The 17895-nt window shown below is 36.4% G+C and overlaps 2 protein-coding genes across 3 annotated transcripts; one reads left to right on the forward strand and one right to left on the reverse strand.

Moving 5' to 3' along the window:
- Positions 1-815: 815 nt before the first annotated feature.
- LOC117622051 (peroxisomal (S)-2-hydroxy-acid oxidase GLO4) lies at positions 816-3847 on the forward strand. Of its 2 annotated transcripts, XM_034352565.1 has the most exons (12): positions 816-941; positions 1216-1362; positions 1438-1562; positions 1643-1689; positions 1771-1848; positions 1982-2106; positions 2276-2333; positions 2417-2479; positions 2723-2792; positions 2925-3025; positions 3284-3388; positions 3459-3847. In XM_034352565.1, the coding sequence occupies exons 2-12, from the start codon at positions 1220-1222 to the stop codon at positions 3636-3638; spliced, it is 1095 nt and encodes a 364-aa protein (XP_034208456.1). In that variant the 5' UTR covers positions 816-941; positions 1216-1219; the 3' UTR covers positions 3639-3847. The 2 variants fall into 2 exon arrangements, with proteins under 2 accessions (XP_034208456.1, XP_034208457.1); XM_034352566.1 differs by lacking the exons at positions 816-941; positions 1216-1362 and having other exon boundaries at positions 1478-1563; positions 1660-1689.
- Positions 3848-8471: 4624 nt separating this feature from the next.
- On the reverse strand, positions 8472-17435 carry LOC117621285 (protein PHYTOCHROME-DEPENDENT LATE-FLOWERING). The gene is made up of 12 exons (XM_034351666.1): positions 16931-17435; positions 15802-15883; positions 15650-15714; positions 15451-15534; positions 14864-14944; positions 13692-13853; positions 13500-13598; positions 12037-13418; positions 11401-11627; positions 11123-11271; positions 10519-10557; positions 8472-10437 (listed from the first exon to the last, which is right to left on the reverse strand). Exons 1-12 carry the CDS (start codon positions 17087-17089, stop codon positions 8878-8880), a joined length of 4089 nt encoding a protein of 1362 aa, XP_034207557.1. The 5' UTR covers positions 17090-17435; the 3' UTR covers positions 8472-8877.
- Positions 17436-17895: the final 460 nt, after the last annotated feature.

The raw sequence follows: 17895 nt of genomic DNA on the forward strand, positions 1-17895 counted from the left end.
AATACATCAAACAAACCATCTTTTGTTTTCCAAGTTTACCCTTATTAAATGTATTATCCTTCAATTTATCCAATTTTTTTTTTACAACTCTCTTACCATATGTAAAAAATTACTAAATTAAAAATTTTTGTTTTTTTTTTAAAGAAAATATCTATTTTTTTAAGGAAAAAAAAAAACACACACACACACACAATAATGACCTTAAAAAAAATCCACAAAAGAGATATCCTTTTTTTTAATAGATGTTCTTCTAAGGAAGTCTGTTTTAAAAGGAAGTTCATTGATTGCATTTTCAAACCATTAATTCGGTAAGTTTGATTTTTTTTTTTTTAAAACCATTAATTAGGTAAGTCTATTTGTTGGAGTCTTTCAAAAAAGGGAAGAAAAAAAAGCCTAATGTTTTTTCTTATTTAATTTTTTAACAAGGTGACAAGAAAGTTGTAACAAATTTGGATAATAAATTTAAGGAAATATTAAAAATTCATACAAAAAATCAGGGTAAATTTGGAAACAAATGTTATCTTATTTCATGCATTAATTAAATTATTTTTAGTGTAAGAAAAGTGACACATGTCATGAGAAAAAGAAAGAAGGTACAACAGAGAAAGTTGCTAGCATTCCTCTAATTATAATTAAGATGGTATTCACAAGTGACACATCAGTCAGGTGTCACAACATGGGACTATTTCAAATTATCTTCTCTGTTCCTTTGTCGGGCCCACATAAACGAAACAAAGTCATAATTTACCCTGGAAACAGACAAAAACAGTCCCAGAACAGAATTAGATTAAATAGCACTCATTCCAATACGATTCTCTATCTCTCATCCAGAATTTAACAAAGAATTTAGTCCAGAGGTACCAGACTGTCATACTGGGTAGTGGCTCTCCAGTTCTTCAGGACGAAAACAAATTTTGGGTTTTCCTAGTCTCAAGTCATAGGTATGTGTAGCTTGTAATTTTGTTTTAAGATCAGCTTATTTGATTGGCATGTCAGCATGAATGCGCATATTTTTAGGATTGCAATGGAATTCAGTAGTTTATTTGACAAACAAAAATTGTTTAGGATTGCAATGGAATGGATGTTCGCCAAGTATTTTAGATTCTAAGTAAATCTATTGTCCTTTGCTTGTATTTTTCGATGTTTATGTCATATCATCAAGGATGGATTGTTCGAAACTCGAAAGCTATGATTGATCAATGTTTATGTTCCCAGGTAAATGGCCTCCGAACCTGTCAATGTGAATGAGTTCCAAGAATTGGCTAGGCAAGCCCTTCCAAAAATGTACTATGATTTCTATACTGGGGGAGCTGAGGACCAGCACACGCTAAAAGAGAATGTTGCAGCATTTCGCCGAATCATATAACGTTTAAACCTGCTGACAAATACTGTAAGATACGTATAATTGTTTGAGTGATTCCTGTGTCTTTCTTACAGGTTGCGCCCTAGAGTTCTTGTAGATGTTAGTAGAATTGATATGTCAACTACTATATTGGGTTACAAAATCTCAGCGCCTATAATGATTGCTCCTACAGCTATGCATCAGTTAGCACACCCTGAAGGTCTAAATCTTCTTCCCAGAGTTCTGAGTTGAGATTGGTTTCAGACACTAACTTTTACCTGATCTTTATGTTTAATGCAGGAGAGGTTGCCACTGCTAGAGCAGCAGCTGCGTGCAACACCATAATGGTATTTTTTATGAGTTATTATGACATGTATTGAGCTAATGTGTGTAGTTTGGTATTTGAATTGTAGTGTTTTTCATTGTAGATTTTGTCGAACATGTCTACCTGCACCGTGGAGGAGGTTGCTTCCAGCTGCAATGCAGTTCGGTTCTTTCAATTATATGTATTTATTCTCTCGTGAGCTCATTTTAGTTTCGCTAAGCTAAATTTGTTCTTTATAGCAACATTTCTTCTTGTTTCCGCTATATCCTGCCAATCAAAGCTCAAGCTATCAAATGGTACCCTTTCTGTAACAGGTTCTCAAGAGACGAGATATATCAGCTCAGATAGTTCACAGAGTTGAAAAAAATGGTTACAAGGCTATTGTCTTAACTGTTGATACTCCCAGACTTGGTCGAAGAGAGGCAGACATAAAGAATAGGTTGAGATCATCCTGCTTTTTTTTTTTCCTTGTTTCTTGATGCTGTGCAATTTATTGCTTTTGAAGTACAATAGGAGGACAGTAACTTTTCTGTGCAAATCAAGTCGAATGTTGTGCGTTGAACTATATATGCATCTCATTTGAAACATGATTATGACAATTTCTGCAGAATGGTTGCACCTCAGTTGAGGAATTTTGAAGGCCTTTTATCAACTGAAGTAGACACTGTGAGGGAATAGTTTTATTGTGAAACTTTTCATTTAAATGTGCTATATTTTCCTCAGTTGTATGCATGACACTTTCTCTGCAGGATAAAGGATCAAACTTGGAAGCTTTGATCAAAGGAATCTATGATACTTCTTTGAGCTGGGAGGTATAAGTCAGTAGACTCCTCTGATTATATGGTCATATGCTTCTAGCCCATATGTTTAGAGACCTTTTTACTAAGGCTAATTTCTTTCTTTCCCTTTCATGGGACTACACTACACTATACAGATGCATGACTTATACGGATTTTGTTCCGTTGTAATATACGGATTTTGTTCCGTTGTAACTTTCTTTTGAGATTGAGGCTATAGAATACCCATTGACGTTATATATCGAATCATATATGCAGGACATAGGATGGTTGAAATCTATTACAAACTTGCCAATTCTAATCAAGGGGGTACTCACTCATGAGAATGGTAAACATCAACTACTCAAGGCTTATCTTTACCTTTTGCAAATATTATTAACTCATAGAGGGAAAGCTCAATTTACGTATAAAGGAAACTAGACATTACCCCTACTGAATAGTAGTTGTTCTGCCATTTCAGCAAGAAAGGCTGTGGAAGTAGGTGTTGCTGGGATTGTCGTCTCTAATCATGGAGCCCGTCAATTGGATTATACACCTGCCACTATTTCTGTCCTGGAAGAGGTAAAACTCTGTCTCTAATTCATCATTATTCTGGTGTAACTTGTAAGGCGCAAAAAGAATGCAACTTCCACTTGCTAAGCTTTTTTAAACCCAAAATAATATTTTGACAGAGTCGTCTTTAGAAGAAACTGTGCCATTTTTGCAATAAAAGGGAAGCTTGTTTTTTCATAATGGTTATTGCAATGCTTTTTTCTATCACAATTTCAGTTGGCAAAGCTGTAAAAATGTTCAATCATAATCTATCTATAATGTTTTCAGGTGGTTCATGCCGTTGGAGGAAGAGTTCCCGTTCTTTTTGACGGAGGAGTACGGCGAGGAACAGATGTCTTCAAGGCATTAGCTCTTGGTGCACAAGCTGTCCTTGTAAGATATCCACCACACTGTCTAATCATCTAGCATATCAATCTTCTGATATACTCAAATGTAACTGCAGGTTGGAAGGCCTGTTGTCTATGGCCTTGCAGCAAACGGAGAACGTGGAGTGAGACGAGTCATCGAAATGCTGAAGGATGAGTTTGAGCTCACTATGGCCCTTTCTGGCTGCCCCAATGTCAAGGATATTACCAGGAGCCATGTGACCACAGAATTTGATAAGCTACGTTCGATGCTTTAATTTTCTTTTACAAGCATCAAAACAATATTCTGCAGAGAGATGAATGAGAACGACTGCACATTGTTATTCTTGTCTCTCATATTGTAATTCAACTTTATTAAACTGTGATCACAATGTTAACGTATGTGATAGTGTGAGTGATAGCACTTTCATGCCGAAGTTAAATAGTCATTGAGAAATTAAATAAAATGAAGAACAATAAATTTATATATACAATCCAATCCAATTAGACATTGTTCCTAAGCACAGTGAAATGATGCAATTGTCCCCCGTTTTACTGTTACTCAGCCTCTTTTTTCCCAATAGCACAGTAAAATGTCTAAACTGCCATACACTAAAACTTTTCTTTCCGTTTGGGGCGGCGCGTTGTGAATCTCACCCTTCTTTTGGTCTTCATCTCATCGATTTGTTCGTTGGTTGAGAGATTTTTCATCATTTTGTAGAGTATTGGTCTGAGAGAGATTCCATTTTTGTTGGCTGCAAGTTCTTGTATCGTTTGTCTTCAGGTTTGCATTCCATCAACTTTTTAACAAATTAATGACTTGCTGATGGTTTGCTAAGCAAACTGTTGAATCCTTTAATTCCTTGCTCAAATTGGTTCCTAGAACGAGTTAGTGATAGGTTTAGAAGATAAGCCTTTAAGAACAATGGTTGTTGGCATATGAGAGTTTATTTTCTCCTACCGAGCAAACAGTTTTATTCTCTGTTTTAGAAACACTTGCTTTCGTCCCCCAACAAAAGCAATCAATTCATCAACTGTTGTTGGGGTTACTCTAAATTGTGTAATGATCTATTGTTGTTAATATTTGTTTTTTTATTATTTTTTGTTTTTATGCTCATATGTTTTTGTACTAACTTTGTGTAAATTAATATATATTCATTTGAGACTCGAGGCTTTTCTCGCTGTAATGTAAATAATGTACTACATACTAAGAAATTACGTGTTACATTATAATAATTTTGTTTTTTTAGAATTGTGTGTTACTCATTTTGTTTATTTGTGATGTTACAGAGGTTGTTCTATGACTGTAAGGTTTTCTATGCTTTATAAATATGTTGCTTGGGGTTTTAAATTTTCATCATAATCCACTCATAAATGGAAGATTTTGATTCATGTAAGTTGTCTTCTAAGTTCAAACTGCTCCTCTCTGCAAATGGTTGGTTGCAAGTCACAATTACGGGCCATTGAACTAATTTCCACAAACAAATTCATCCCGTTGGCTTAACTAATTATATAGGATTTGGTGCATGTTTGGTTTTATGGAATTTGTTTTTTATTAGACATTTGACATTGGTCTACACTGTCTTGCATGCATATGGATTTTGGATTTTGGATTTTGAAATGAGTTGTGTTGTGTTTATTTAGTTTTCTCTTTGTGGTATTGGTTACTTTTCAACCAATTAAGATGTGATTGTCCTCAAGGAATTTGAAAAGAAACCAGTCTTCACTTCATATCGTCATATTTTCATGTTTTCATTTGTTTGTGTAAGAAAAGGAAATGTAACAGAATTTTAACTTCACTGTAGATTCAAATTCAAGTTTCTGCTCTTTCATTTAATACAAGAACATAACTTTATTTCAATTTATAATTTATGCGATTTATTGTTGTGCAAAGGTGAAAACAGAAGCGATCTACTTATTCAACTTGTGTTTGATGACAGACTACAGCTTCTTGAATCAGGCTCAGAGCCATTTGATCAAAATTTGGTTAAACATGAGAAAAAAAATATTGCTACCCAAATGCTTCCGCTCACTCCACCACTTTTCTCAAAACAAGATCCGCCTACATCTCTCACTGTCTCACCCAACCTTTCTCTAGCAGAGCCCATTTCGGATTCAATAAAGAGGTATAGACTCGCAGTTAAGAGAGCTCTTTTCACCTCTCTCATCGGGAAAAAAACTAAAAAGATTAGGATTTATATAACAATTAACTCCTTCGTATCGATATTTTCACATTATCTAACATTTACTAATACTTTTCTCAAACATCTTTTATAATGCAATTAGGTTTGATTCTTTGGTCCAAAACAAGAGCCAACATGTTTGGTTTTAAAGGTTCTGTCCTACATTAATTTTTGTACTTCACTCAAGTGATACACGTTATATTTCAATTCTTCCCAATTCTAATATTTAGTTGCTGCAAATTTTAGTTCATAATAAATAAATAAAAACTTGCCTTTTTTATTTAATATAAAATATTTATGGAAGTTGCAGTATGGATATTTCATAACTTCAATAAATTTATATGTCTCCATGAACTTAAAATATACTTCTTTCTTTTTTTATTTACTATTTTTTATTGATTATTAGAATTTTCTTATTTTCTTATTTTCTTATTTTCTTATTTTATTAGAGCTTCCATATGAACTAATTTTCAATTAGATTTTTCAAATTGGAAACATCATTACATACTCTACATACAGCGGAAACAACATTATTCTACAAATTTGATCCAACTTGGAATTTTGTTTTAAATTTGTTCATCTGCCTACTATAACAAGTTATAAAACTTTAATGTGGATTATTATATCAACGGAGGAAATAAGTATTCATACACAAATTATAGGTTGCTTCTCTGGTATATCTGTCTTACCCAAATGCTGTTTTATTTAGTTTCGCATTGTATGCCTTCGTATGAGAGTTGACAACTGGGATTTGGGGCTACCCATTTGTGCCTTTGGTAAAGATGGTTGAAACTTTTGCTTCTTTTTGGTGGCTGCAGAATATAAACTTATGCTTCTTTTTTTGTTTAAATAAGGCAATACCCACATAGTTTTTCATTGTTCATATCTTCTTTCCCCACCCAATTTCTCTATATTAAGTGGTAGTTCATTGTGTCGAATTTGGGGACAGTTTCTTTTTCTCATGGTTGTCTTCAACTACAATTCGATTGCAAAAAAAGTATATTAGCTTGTAAACTTAGTATCCTCCAAGTATAATGAATGGCCTGGATAGGGATCCAGTTCAGGGCCTATACCTCAATCTTCAAGGGTGAGAAGTAACTTGTAGAAGATCTGCACACTAAGAATAACTATCAGGATTGGAGCGAATTGGGGGTGATCGCAGTTATACTCCCTCCAATGATTAAGTTAGATGTGTTTATCATGTGGGGAGAAAGGATGTAGGGTTTACTTAGTGAGAATATTTATTACCTTTGTCCAGAGATAGATGAGGGGTATTTATAGGGGTTAGAAGGGGAGACCAAGATATTTTATGGAAGATATCTTTTTCTCTATCCCCCTAGGTTGAGTTACATTTAATGTTCTATTTCTGATCATCCTACTTCCTGACAGGGATCAGGTGGCGAAGTGACAGGTGGACAAGAATGGGAGGTGTATTAAATGATCCTTCTCCATCACCAGCCTGTTCATCTAGAGATCGAAGGGTAAGGCGACACCTGGTTAAGGATGGGATGTGCATCAACCGACCTTTCTTGCCTGCTAGGCTGTCCCATTTAATGCATCTCTAGTTGGTCATGGTGCCATAGTGGTCGGGTCGGTTCCTGAACACCCGATCACTGGTCTCCTCCTTGATTCGTCATATTCTTCCTAAGGAGCTTATTGTTGAGGCCGAGTGGTATCATACATGATCGGCTCGGTATAAAGGTGTCTTGGCCTATCGCGTCATATGGTATCTTCTGAGGGGCTCATAGTGATAGTATGAGCCATTAACATATAGTGATAGTATGAGCCATTAACATAGCTAATCTTCTAAAATATGAAGAAAGAAAAAAAATTTCCGAACATATTTTACAATGCACAATTAGGTTCATATCCTTTTGTCCAAAAGACGACCCAATATGTTTGACTTTAAAGATTCTATCCTACATTAATTTTTGTAGTTCACTCAAGTGGTATACGTATACTTCAATTCGTCCCAATTCTAATATTTAGTTGCTGCAAATTTCAGTTCATATTAAGAAACATGGCTTTTTTGGGAAAGATGAGTGAAATGTGAGAAAGATGAGCAAATCTGGGAAAGAATAGTGAACTATGCTACAAATTCTACCCATTTGTGCATTTGAGAAAGATGAGTGAAATGTGGTTGCTAAATATATAAAGAATTTACGGAAAGGGTTTAAGGTCTGTATTCTTTTTGTAGCTGCATAATATAAACTTTTGTTTCCTTTTTTCTTTAAATAAGGCAATACTGCTCAACTTATTTCCATTGTTATGATCCATAGAACAAATCACACATATTTTATTGTCTTATTTTCACTAGAACTTTGTCATTTATCTACACTGACAAATACCATTTTTCCAATTTGTAACAAAGAAGTGAAAATACCTGCACATGAGAAGAAAGAAGAAAAAACACCTACGCAGCCAAGCCAACAAAAGAAAAATACCCTTCCTGAAGACATCGATGAAAAACCAAGAACCAGTGGAGAGAAGTAATGCCACATCAATGTATATCTTAGTGTATAAAACATGTTATTTATCTATCTATTGCAACAGCTGTAATAGTTTTTCAAACACTACTTCACCTACATAACATGTTACTGATCTCTCTTTTGTAACTTAAAACTTTCACATGTATGTAAATAATATTGTGTTCCCTATATGTTTTTACAACTTTTTACATATATTTTAATACCCGTGACATCGCACGAGCACCTTTGCTAGTTTCTAAATTAAGATTATTTTTTGCTTTCTAGTTTCTAAATTTTATTTTACTACTCAGTTTTAGTCCCCTTTCTCCCTTCCCCCTTTCTTTTCAATAAATAAGTAGATGAGGAAATTCCCAATCACGCCCTTTTCTTCTTACTGAGTCAACAAATTGCATTGGCCAAAACGAAAACAAAAACAAAAACCAAACCAAACCACTGAGAAATGACAATCTGGATAAATACTAACTATTTGAGTTAACAGTAAACTTTTGTGAGTCAAATAAACATTTAACCAATTCCCAAGAACTTATACACTTATACAGCACAATGCTTCTTGATGGATCTTATTTCTCAGCGCTCTGGAGCCCAGTAAAAGTATTCACCTTTGCAACTTTCGCAGGTGACATCGAGTACTAAAGTAGTACTTCTGCCAGACATTATTGAACTATATAAATGTTGTAATGTTAATTCCTAATAATTCTACAGGTTGACTTATCTCTGAAATTCAAAGCCAATTCCTGCCCACATCAGCTTTTGCTTCAACAATTCCTGAACTTGAGGAGGAGGCTTCTGAGAGGAGCAGCTGAACCATTAACTCCAGAAAACAAGCCCAAGATTTCATAATTTTACTATGCATTACCAACAGAGTTGCTCTTGTTCACACCTTGAAGGTCCATAGGAGAATTTGTGATACTACCAACTGAACCAAGCGTTTGAGAGCTCAGCTGTGGGCTTGCAGGACAAGCCTCTGGATTACCAGCACTCATGCCATGGATTGCCCCTGAGCTCATCTGCTGTGGACTCATTGGAGTTCTTTGGCTCATTTGCTGTGGGCTAGCCTGCTGCTGTTGCTGCTGGCTTTGCTGGTTTAGTTGTGAAATTCCCATCGTTGATGGGGAGCCCACCTGCTGAGGCGAAACAACAGCCTGTAGTGGTGAAGTTGTTTCTTGTTGCTGCTGTTGCAATTGCTGCTGCTGCTGCAATTGCTGCTGTTGCTGCAACTGCTGTAATTGTTGCTGCTGTAACTGTTGTTGTTGCTGCTGCTGCTGCTGCTGGTTCATGTACATATTCATCCCCGCCACCAGCTTTGGTGGACCCATAGGTTGCATAGGACTCATGTTAGTTCGGCTCAGAGACTGACCCAACATTGAGAGACCAGCAGTTCCCTGATGCATCTGTCTGGATCCTGACATCCCAGCCATGCTTGACTGAGGGACCCCTATCATGCTGCCTCGGTTCTGTTGCATCCTAAATTTAGATGCCATGAGAGCAGCTTGTGTTAATCTTCCAGATTGAAGTTGCTGGGTTAAATTGCTAATATTTGAAGCCTGGCTTAAATTCATTGGATTCTGACCCACATTTCCAATTCCAGAAATAGGTGTCATGGGTGCTGACATTCCTCCTATTCCCCTTGCAGCTCCCATGCCAATTGTGTTTCCAAGGCCTGAAAGCCCAACCATGTTATTGCCTATGCTCCCCATACCCATAGCTGTTCCAAGTCCCATCATCATTTTTCTCTGCATTTGTGGCTGCTGTTGTTGTTGTTGCTGCTGTTGCTGCTGCTGTTGTAAAAGCTGAAGTTGCAGGGTGGAAATCTTATTCACCATCTGATTACCCAACTGCATGTTGGGATTCTGTCCAATTGCATTCAACTGTGAAAGTGGATTTGCAAGCATCATTGATCTCTGGAGCTGGGGATGCTGCTGCTGAATCATGGAGTGTTGGCTGCTCTGCTGCTGCGGCTGTTGTTGCTGCTGCGGTTGTTGTTGTTGTTGTTGTTGGTGGTGGTGCTGCTGCTGCTGCTGCTGTTGCTGCTGCTGCTGCTGTTGTTGTTGCTGCTGCTGCAGCTGAAGTGATGGCTGTGATTCCAGCTGTTGTGGACGTTGAGACATTGAAGTCCCAGTCAAGAGCCCTTGAGACATCTGTAAGGCCTGAGGGTTTCCAGGAGGCAGCATCCTTGTGCTTGGTAGAAGATTCTGGGCCGGATTTAAGGATGAATTACCACCATTAATTGGCTTAGCAACTTCATTGGATGCCTGACCTGAAACTGATTCTGCATATTGTTGCATCTCAACTGCTGAATTATTACGAGCCAGTCCAGAAGCATTTGATTGATTTCCTGGGCCAAGATTCATGCGGGTTGGCTTTGGTTGGATTTGATCCTCTTTACGATAACCCTCATGTTCCATCTGTATAAGAAGATAACATAAATCACAAAGGAAAAGTGTAACTTAAACTCTAAATGAACTTCAAGACCTTCTAAACCATACCAGTGAAGAGAACTGTGCTGCAAGCAAATCCGCCAAGTGCTGTTGCAAGGAAAAAGGTAAATATATATGTCAGTTCAACAGAAAACATAAGAAACGATAAATTGTGAGAGTTATCCTGACATAGATTTCAGTCAAGCTCTCTTAGACAACCAAAGCTACTAGTGACTCTTCAGAAGGTTATGTATTATCATCAGCCAACAAATTATTCTGAACGTCAAGCCAAGCTTGATGATGCAGAATGTTTATAGGACAAATATGACAAGGAGCATTTTGCAACAAATGGCAGAATTTTTTTTTGAAGAATGTAAAGAATATAAATGCAGGACACCCAAGGACCCCATAGGATGAGTTGAAAGAGCGAAAAAAAAAATTCTGAAACAGTGATGTGAAATTGAAAACAAATAAAGAGTATAAGAGCTTAAAACTGAGAAACCACAAAAGACGGGTACTTATGGGAATTTATATTTTGATAAAATGAATTATCAATAAGATAGAATGATGAAAAAAATTGTTGATTGCCTCAACTAACTGGTAGTACACTGAGTTCGCTCAAACAGATGGATCACCTCAGACAGTAAAGTTTAATCTGTACAAAAACACTTACAGTATTGGACAACGTAGGAAGATAATCCTCAGCAGCCAGAAATTCAGCTTCATCTATTTCGCCATAGTACATTGCTACAGTACCATCATTTGGTTTCTCTGACATGATCAATCTAGTTCGTGCCTTCGGAACATCATAAGCAGTTCCTCCTGTAGAAACAAATGTAGAATGTAAGGGGCAGAGATTCTACTAGAAGTTTAAACAAACCCAAAAATATGGCCCAAAAGTTGAATAAATATATCAAAACACATATTCGTGATTGATATGATATACTGCACCTTGAACTATACGATCATGCTGCGTAAAATTCAAAACTCTAGTCTTGCAGATATTCATGTTGCCACCAACAAGTGACTTCGACAAAGATCTCATGGATGGATCCTCTTTGAAATCGTCATTATTGGAACCATTTGAGAGGGAGGTCAGAAGTTGTTGAGCTGAAAATGTATTTGGCTTCCTGTTGGGTGGATCATCAACCTTATTCTTTCTTCTGCTGAGTTGATGCCTAAAACCAAAAACCGGACAAAACGAATTAAATGCTGTTATTTCCATATAATTGACTAGCAGGTCTTTTACCACAAAGATGATAGGATCTTAAAATTTTGACCTCGCATCTTTACAAGTTAAAGAACACTCGATGAAGGGCAAGTAATCAACATAGTGGGAAAGAAATCACATAGATAGGCTGTAGAATCTATAGCTATCTCCTTGAATTGAAACTATTAACTGATTAAATGCTTACAACAATTAGGGAACATACATTTAAAAAATTTCCATTTTCTATCCTGCCCTTCACTTTCTTTTGTAGGATCAGGGAGAGAAAAGAAAGTGCTGGTGATAAAGTACAAAGAATTTATATAAATTCAAAACTAGTATGGTATTATGATGAAAAGGAAGAAAAACAGGAATTATACCTCATGACAGCTTCAATTTTTGAGAATCTTTCAAGCATGCTTTGATCAGTAGAAGATGGAGTTCCGACAGAAGGACTGCCTGCATTTAGTGGAACGCTTATATTACTAACACTGGCAGGAGACCCAACACCGCTCATTGCTGAGGTCTTAGGGAGGGAATTTGACTTTCGCTTTGCAGCAACTTGAGACTGGTGTTGCCGTTGCATAGAGTCATTAGCACTGGAGGTCAAAGATGGGGTTCCAATAGCAGGAACTGCAGTCATTGCTGCCTTCTCCTTCTGCGATACCCCTAAAGCAGCAGTTGCTGCAACTGCTCCAAAGTGGGGTCCTACAGAACCATTAGAAAATTCCCCTGATTTTGATGATAATGGGGATTGAACCAAAGACACAGAAGATAATCGGGGACTTTGAACTGATTTTCTTTTTTGGAGTTGGTCATCCTTTCTTGCATCTTTCTCAATATTCTGACCAAAATTATTCCAGGATTGCTGAGAAAAACTAGATCTCATGAATGCATGCTGTGGTAATCTTTGGTGATGCCGTGATATATGTGGGTCAAGATGGCCTGTGTCTCCTTCCACCATCTGCATATCATTCTTAATCCCAGTGAGCTCTGACCCATCTAACTTACCTGTCTCAAACTGCTCTTCCTTGGCACCATATCTCATGTTTGGCTGTCCTACAGAAAATTGCATTGTCCCAGCATCCTGACTCGGTGCCCCTTCAAACACCTGCTGAGGAAACTTCTGAATACCTGTATTAGAATACTGAATTCCTTTGGCAATTGTTTGCTGCTGCAACAATGTATTCTTCCAGTTCATATCTGATCCATGGAAGCTGTCTATATGTGGCCCTATATGCTGATGTTGCATTCCGTCAAGGCCAACTGGTGAAGGCCTCTGTCTTTTATTAAAATTAGATAAGTGTGACATTTGCCCATCTTGATGCTCTCTCTTTCCATGAAGAGGTACATTGGTGCTAACATTGTCAGCATATGAGATCATCGTGTCCTGCCCAACAGGTGAAGCTGATGCATTGGCAACAGTTCCTGATCCATGGTCCTGCATACTTCTTGGGGTTCCAACCCCCATATGATACCTAGATTGGTTGGGTGGTGCCGGAACAGAAGCATCGGACATAAAATTCTTAGATCGGACCAACATGTTATTTGGGCTCAAATTTTGAGTGTTTAAATTTTCATGGATGTGATGTGGCATCATATTGCTTGGAAGGATTCCTGAATCTCCCAACCTACAGTTGGAGCTTTCTGGAACTCTATCAATGCAAACTTTCTTCCCATGTGTCTTGCTATTAGATGTGATGGTAACTTCTGGCATCTGCCTCAACCGCTTTCTCCTCATACTGGTCAAAGCCAAATCGAGCTACAAGCACAAGGCTTGATATGGTTAAAATGCATCAGTTCATCCAAATGAAAAACATCAAATGGATCAAAACTTAATTACCTTTGTGGGAACTGGATTCTTACAGAGCCTGTCCAACTTCGGAGCTGGATCCAAGTGAAGTTGTGGCTGCAAAGCTTTCAATATTCGGGATTCCACTTCCTGCAAGTTAAAGTGAATACAAAATGTTGACATCACAACTCAACATATGACGGAGATCTATTTGGAAAGGATGGGAGACATCAAGGTACTTACCATCAGATCACCATAAGCCCAAGAATTATCTGAGATCAGTGGGATATCCTTCACTACATTTTCCAATGACATTTTAAGGCATACTTTATTTACAACAAGGGATCCTTCAGTAGGCGGACTACCGGGCCCTTGTTCAGAAATACATTTGCGATAATCACGAACCTGCAAGAAATGGCATATAACCAGTTTTTAAAGCCTAAATATAGCTAAATAATAAAAACTTCACATCTAACTGAGCATTTTGAAAGGTACATTTATACAGTATCATAAAGGTAATCACAACAACGTCACCAATGCTTACGGAAGAAACTTGAACATCTAGAAATTAAACCTATCTTTAACATAGGCTTTTAGCCTAGTCAATTTTTAAGCTTGCAACTCTACAATAAATTTATGCATAAGACAGTATTCTCCAATAACATATTCATGCATGGAACCTTTTACCCCCTTTCAATAATGTAGACTCTGAGTGATAATATAAAATTAATTATGTTCCCTGATAATTGGTAAAGCTTCCTTCATCTGAGTTTGCCTAGACCAGGATACCACCCAAATGGAAAAGGAGTGAAAAAGAGAGCCTCGTAAAAGGAATATGGGATACTAATAATATTATGGTAATTGACCATTGCTAAAGATTTTTTTCATTTAGAAACAAACTGAGCTCCTACTTTATACGCATAATTAAGCATGCATGCAGAAACTGCATGATACAAATATCTTTTTGGGATCAGAAACAAAAATTATATATGAAAGAACAGAATCACAAAAGGATCTGCACAAGTAATCCGCCTATGCATGACCAACTAAAAAATGGAAAACAAGAAAAGTCCCACTCAAAACAAAACTCCAGCATCATGGTGAGTTACTCCAAAGGGAACATCCATAAAGTTCAAATAAAAGTCAATTTTCCTGAAATTTATTCGTCTCAAATAAAATTCAAATTCCCTTACCATCTTTAAAAAAATTCGTGTTCCTATCATACCACACAACCCAAATAGAAGATGACTGCTTGATACAAATATGGTTATCTCAATCTGAAGAGCTACTATTATTTGTTTATATAACAATTAACAAAAGTTGATAGGCGTACTATTCATATTTCAAAGTACTTATTTTATAGGAACATTTCACGGTACTGGATAAAGGTAAGCTTAAGGAATAGGATAACTCGCCTCACACAGAAGTGTTCCATCAACATACTTGCAAGGTATATCATCTAGAATATCTCCAGGCAACCGGCCAGATTCAATTGCCTGCAAAATATATTTGTAAATAAGAAAGGAAGAGAAATTTAAAATCAAAGAAGCTACAGTAAATATTAAATAGAAAGTAAGAACTTCCAGATAGTAATTGTGAGGCAGACAACAAGGAGTTATAGGTGGCATAAAGTGATTTACAAGCTATTTAAATTCAAATAAATAAAATGATGAAACATTTTTTGACAAAACCATTATTCTTTCTCTTTCGTTTTTTGTTTTTTTCTTTGTTTGGTTTTACACACTCAGTCCATGTCATCATGCTTGTTGATGGGTTAAGTCTATTGATATATGGATCTAATGAGAGAAGCTCATCAACAGTCAGCTTGCTGGAGTTCACTGAACCAACAAAACAGCAAAGATTTCATATACAATTTCTCAATATAAGAGTTGTCATAATGCATGCAACTATTTGATATTCTTAACAAAAGTTGCAAATTTCTAACCCTAACTGGATGCACAAAAGATATAGGAGGAAAAGGTTAAAATGACTAGACATTTACCGAAAAAAGAGTTTCAGATGTCCTATCATACGGGTGCAACAACTTTGGAACATCTTGAAGTGTAACTTGATGAGCATTCTCATTCTGAAAATTCATAAAATACATAATACCTTAAAATAACAAATAAGATGTAAAAGAATCAGTTTTTCATGAATATATATATAATGTTATCCATAATTTATTTTTCTTTGTAACAAACCTCTGAGGGTTTTCCAAAAGAATATCCATCTGGGAAGAGATTCAAAGTGAAGGAAACTTCATTCTCTGTCAAAACAAAGGGAAGCAAAATCAAGGTAAAACAATGAATATGCACCCAAAAAAAACGAAACAGAAAAACAAATTGTGAAAAACCTGGAGATACGAGAAGCCCTTCAGAAGACATTGATGAACCAGATACCCCGGGCACACTACCATGTCTCTCAATGACATCACCCTACATGGTCAACCATTAGAGAATCTAATTTGTCAAAAAACAAAAATAGAATGCAAATTGTACATCAAACCCTCTACTCATTCTCCTTATTCAAAGGCTCTCACTCAAACTATAATCAAAATTCTGTGGTTGCACATTCCATATCAGGGCACACAAAAAGTTATGTCCATGTATATATTGATTGCAAGAAAACAGGATAAGAATATAGATTCCGTATGCATCAATCTCATTTACCACCGCAGAAAATGTAACTTACAAAAATTGAAAAGCTGTATTAGACTATTAACCAGTTAGACTAGGTATATTGATCAAAAGCGTCAACTCTCAAAATTTTCCTGCTCGTCACAAATTAAACCAAAACAACTAAAACCAACCGACAGAAAGGAGTAAAACAACAAATTTTACAAGCAGAACTTTAACATTTTCGTTGAGTCCACATAGCAACTCTTCAAGTCTAGTTCAAGAATAGATTTAGCTTCAATGATCAGATCTTTTAATCATAAGACGCCAAAGCAGCTAAAAACTCTAGGAAATTAATAAATTCCCCCTTAAGTAAAATGCCCGTTGTGAAAATAATGAGCTGGATCTGAAATTCTTTTAATTTCAACATCCAGCTTCCACCCCCAAAAATAAAAATAAAAATATGCACTACGATTAAGCCAAATATTCAAATTAAGACTCTGTACAACGCCTGAACACACTCGTGCAAAACCCATATGCCAAAAGATCGAATTAAACTGAAAAATTGAAAACCACTACGTCTCTTCTTTCCTGTATATTCTGGGTAACCAAAAACAAGCCCAGTAATTAATCCTCCACTTGATTACACAGAACAAAACAAAAAGAAAAAGAAGAGCCCAGAAAACTGAAGAAGAAAATAAGTTAATTTTTCACTCTGCAAAGTTCAATTTTGCTTATATACATACGCACACAAATACACAGAACCAGACCCAGATTTTCAATTACTTTTCTCGCATTGCCTCGCTCATTTTCCCACGTTTTATCAGCAACTAAACAGAGAGAAATTGACCAATATCAAAATTTTACCTCGAGCACTCGAGGATTGGATTCATTCCTGGGGGCAGCTCGGGAGCTGCTTCTGGAAGTATCGGACACGTCATCGTCAACAACGCTGGTCTCGGATTGCAGAGGAGGCTTGGGACGGAACCTGGTACCGGTCTTTGAGACCTTAAACGAAACACCCATGATGAGATTTTATTGAATTTTCTCAGAATTTGAATCTGAGGTCGCTGTGGAGGAGAGTTTGGATCATGGGAAAGAAGTTGGAAAATAATTTTATTAATTTTATTAACAAAAAAAAAGGGGGAAAAGAAGAAGAGAAGCAAAAACCCTAAAGAAAATTTGTGTCTTTTTCAGTTAGTTTTGAATTCATGAGAAAGTTAACAGAAAACTGAGAAGAAAGAGAGGCGGGGGGAGTTGTGAAGCTCGTTGAAGAAAGTGTTTTCTGTTTGTGTTGTCTTCTTCTTTGTGAGTCTGATATGATTTTTATATGATTAGCAATTCGGGGAGTCATTGGCTGCGCTGCTTAGTAGTTGCCTATATGCGTCCTGATTTGGATTAAGCAAATTCTATTTTCATCCTCCTTTTTCTCAACACATGAATTTTTCTATCATGTACTTTTTTTTTATCAGAATTTGTTTTTCACACGTATCACTTTTTTTTTAGCATACATACATGTGACATAAATTTAAAAACAATTTTGTTATTGTATATATACAGTCTTAATTTCTTGGACTATAGGAGTCCAAGAGATTTGTGGTCACTCACCTTTGGATGTAAGTTCAACAGTTTACTCACTCTTGCACTCCTTTTAAGAAACTTTTTTGAACCATTGGATTAATATCTAACGGTGGGTGACCACAATCTCTTGGACTCCTATGGTCTACGAGATCGGAACTGTGTACATATATTATATTTTCCCATCCACTTTTGAATGAAAATTTTATGTTTTCATTAAACTAATGGCGGCAAGAGGTAAGAAACGAATGTCA

This window comes from Prunus dulcis, chromosome 3, assembly GCF_902201215.1.
Source record: "Prunus dulcis chromosome 3, ALMONDv2, whole genome shotgun sequence".
NCBI lineage: Eukaryota > Viridiplantae > Streptophyta > Magnoliopsida > Rosales > Rosaceae > Prunus > Prunus dulcis.

Coding starts and splice junctions, on each gene's coding strand:
- LOC117621285 (XM_034351666.1), bottom strand. CDS start 17,089: ATGGGTGTTTCGTTTAAGGTCTCAAAGACCGGTACCAGGTTCCGTCCC. Junction 15,884..16,930: donor CCAATCCTCGAGTGCTCGAG/GTAAAATTTTGA, acceptor TTGACCATGTAG/GGTGATGTCATTGAGAGACA. Junction 13,854..14,863: donor ATGGAACACTTCTGTGTGAG/GCGAGTTATCCT, acceptor CATTTCTTGCAG/GTTCGTGATTATCGCAAATG.
- LOC117622051 (XM_034352565.1), top strand. CDS start 1,220: ATGGCCTCCGAACCTGTCAATGTGAATGAGTTCCAAGAATTGGCTAGG. Junction 2,334..2,416: donor TATCAACTGAAGTAGACACT/GTGAGGGAATAG, acceptor CTTTCTCTGCAG/GATAAAGGATCAAACTTGGA. Junction 2,793..2,924: donor GGTACTCACTCATGAGAATG/GTAAACATCAAC, acceptor CTGCCATTTCAG/CAAGAAAGGCTGTGGAAGTA.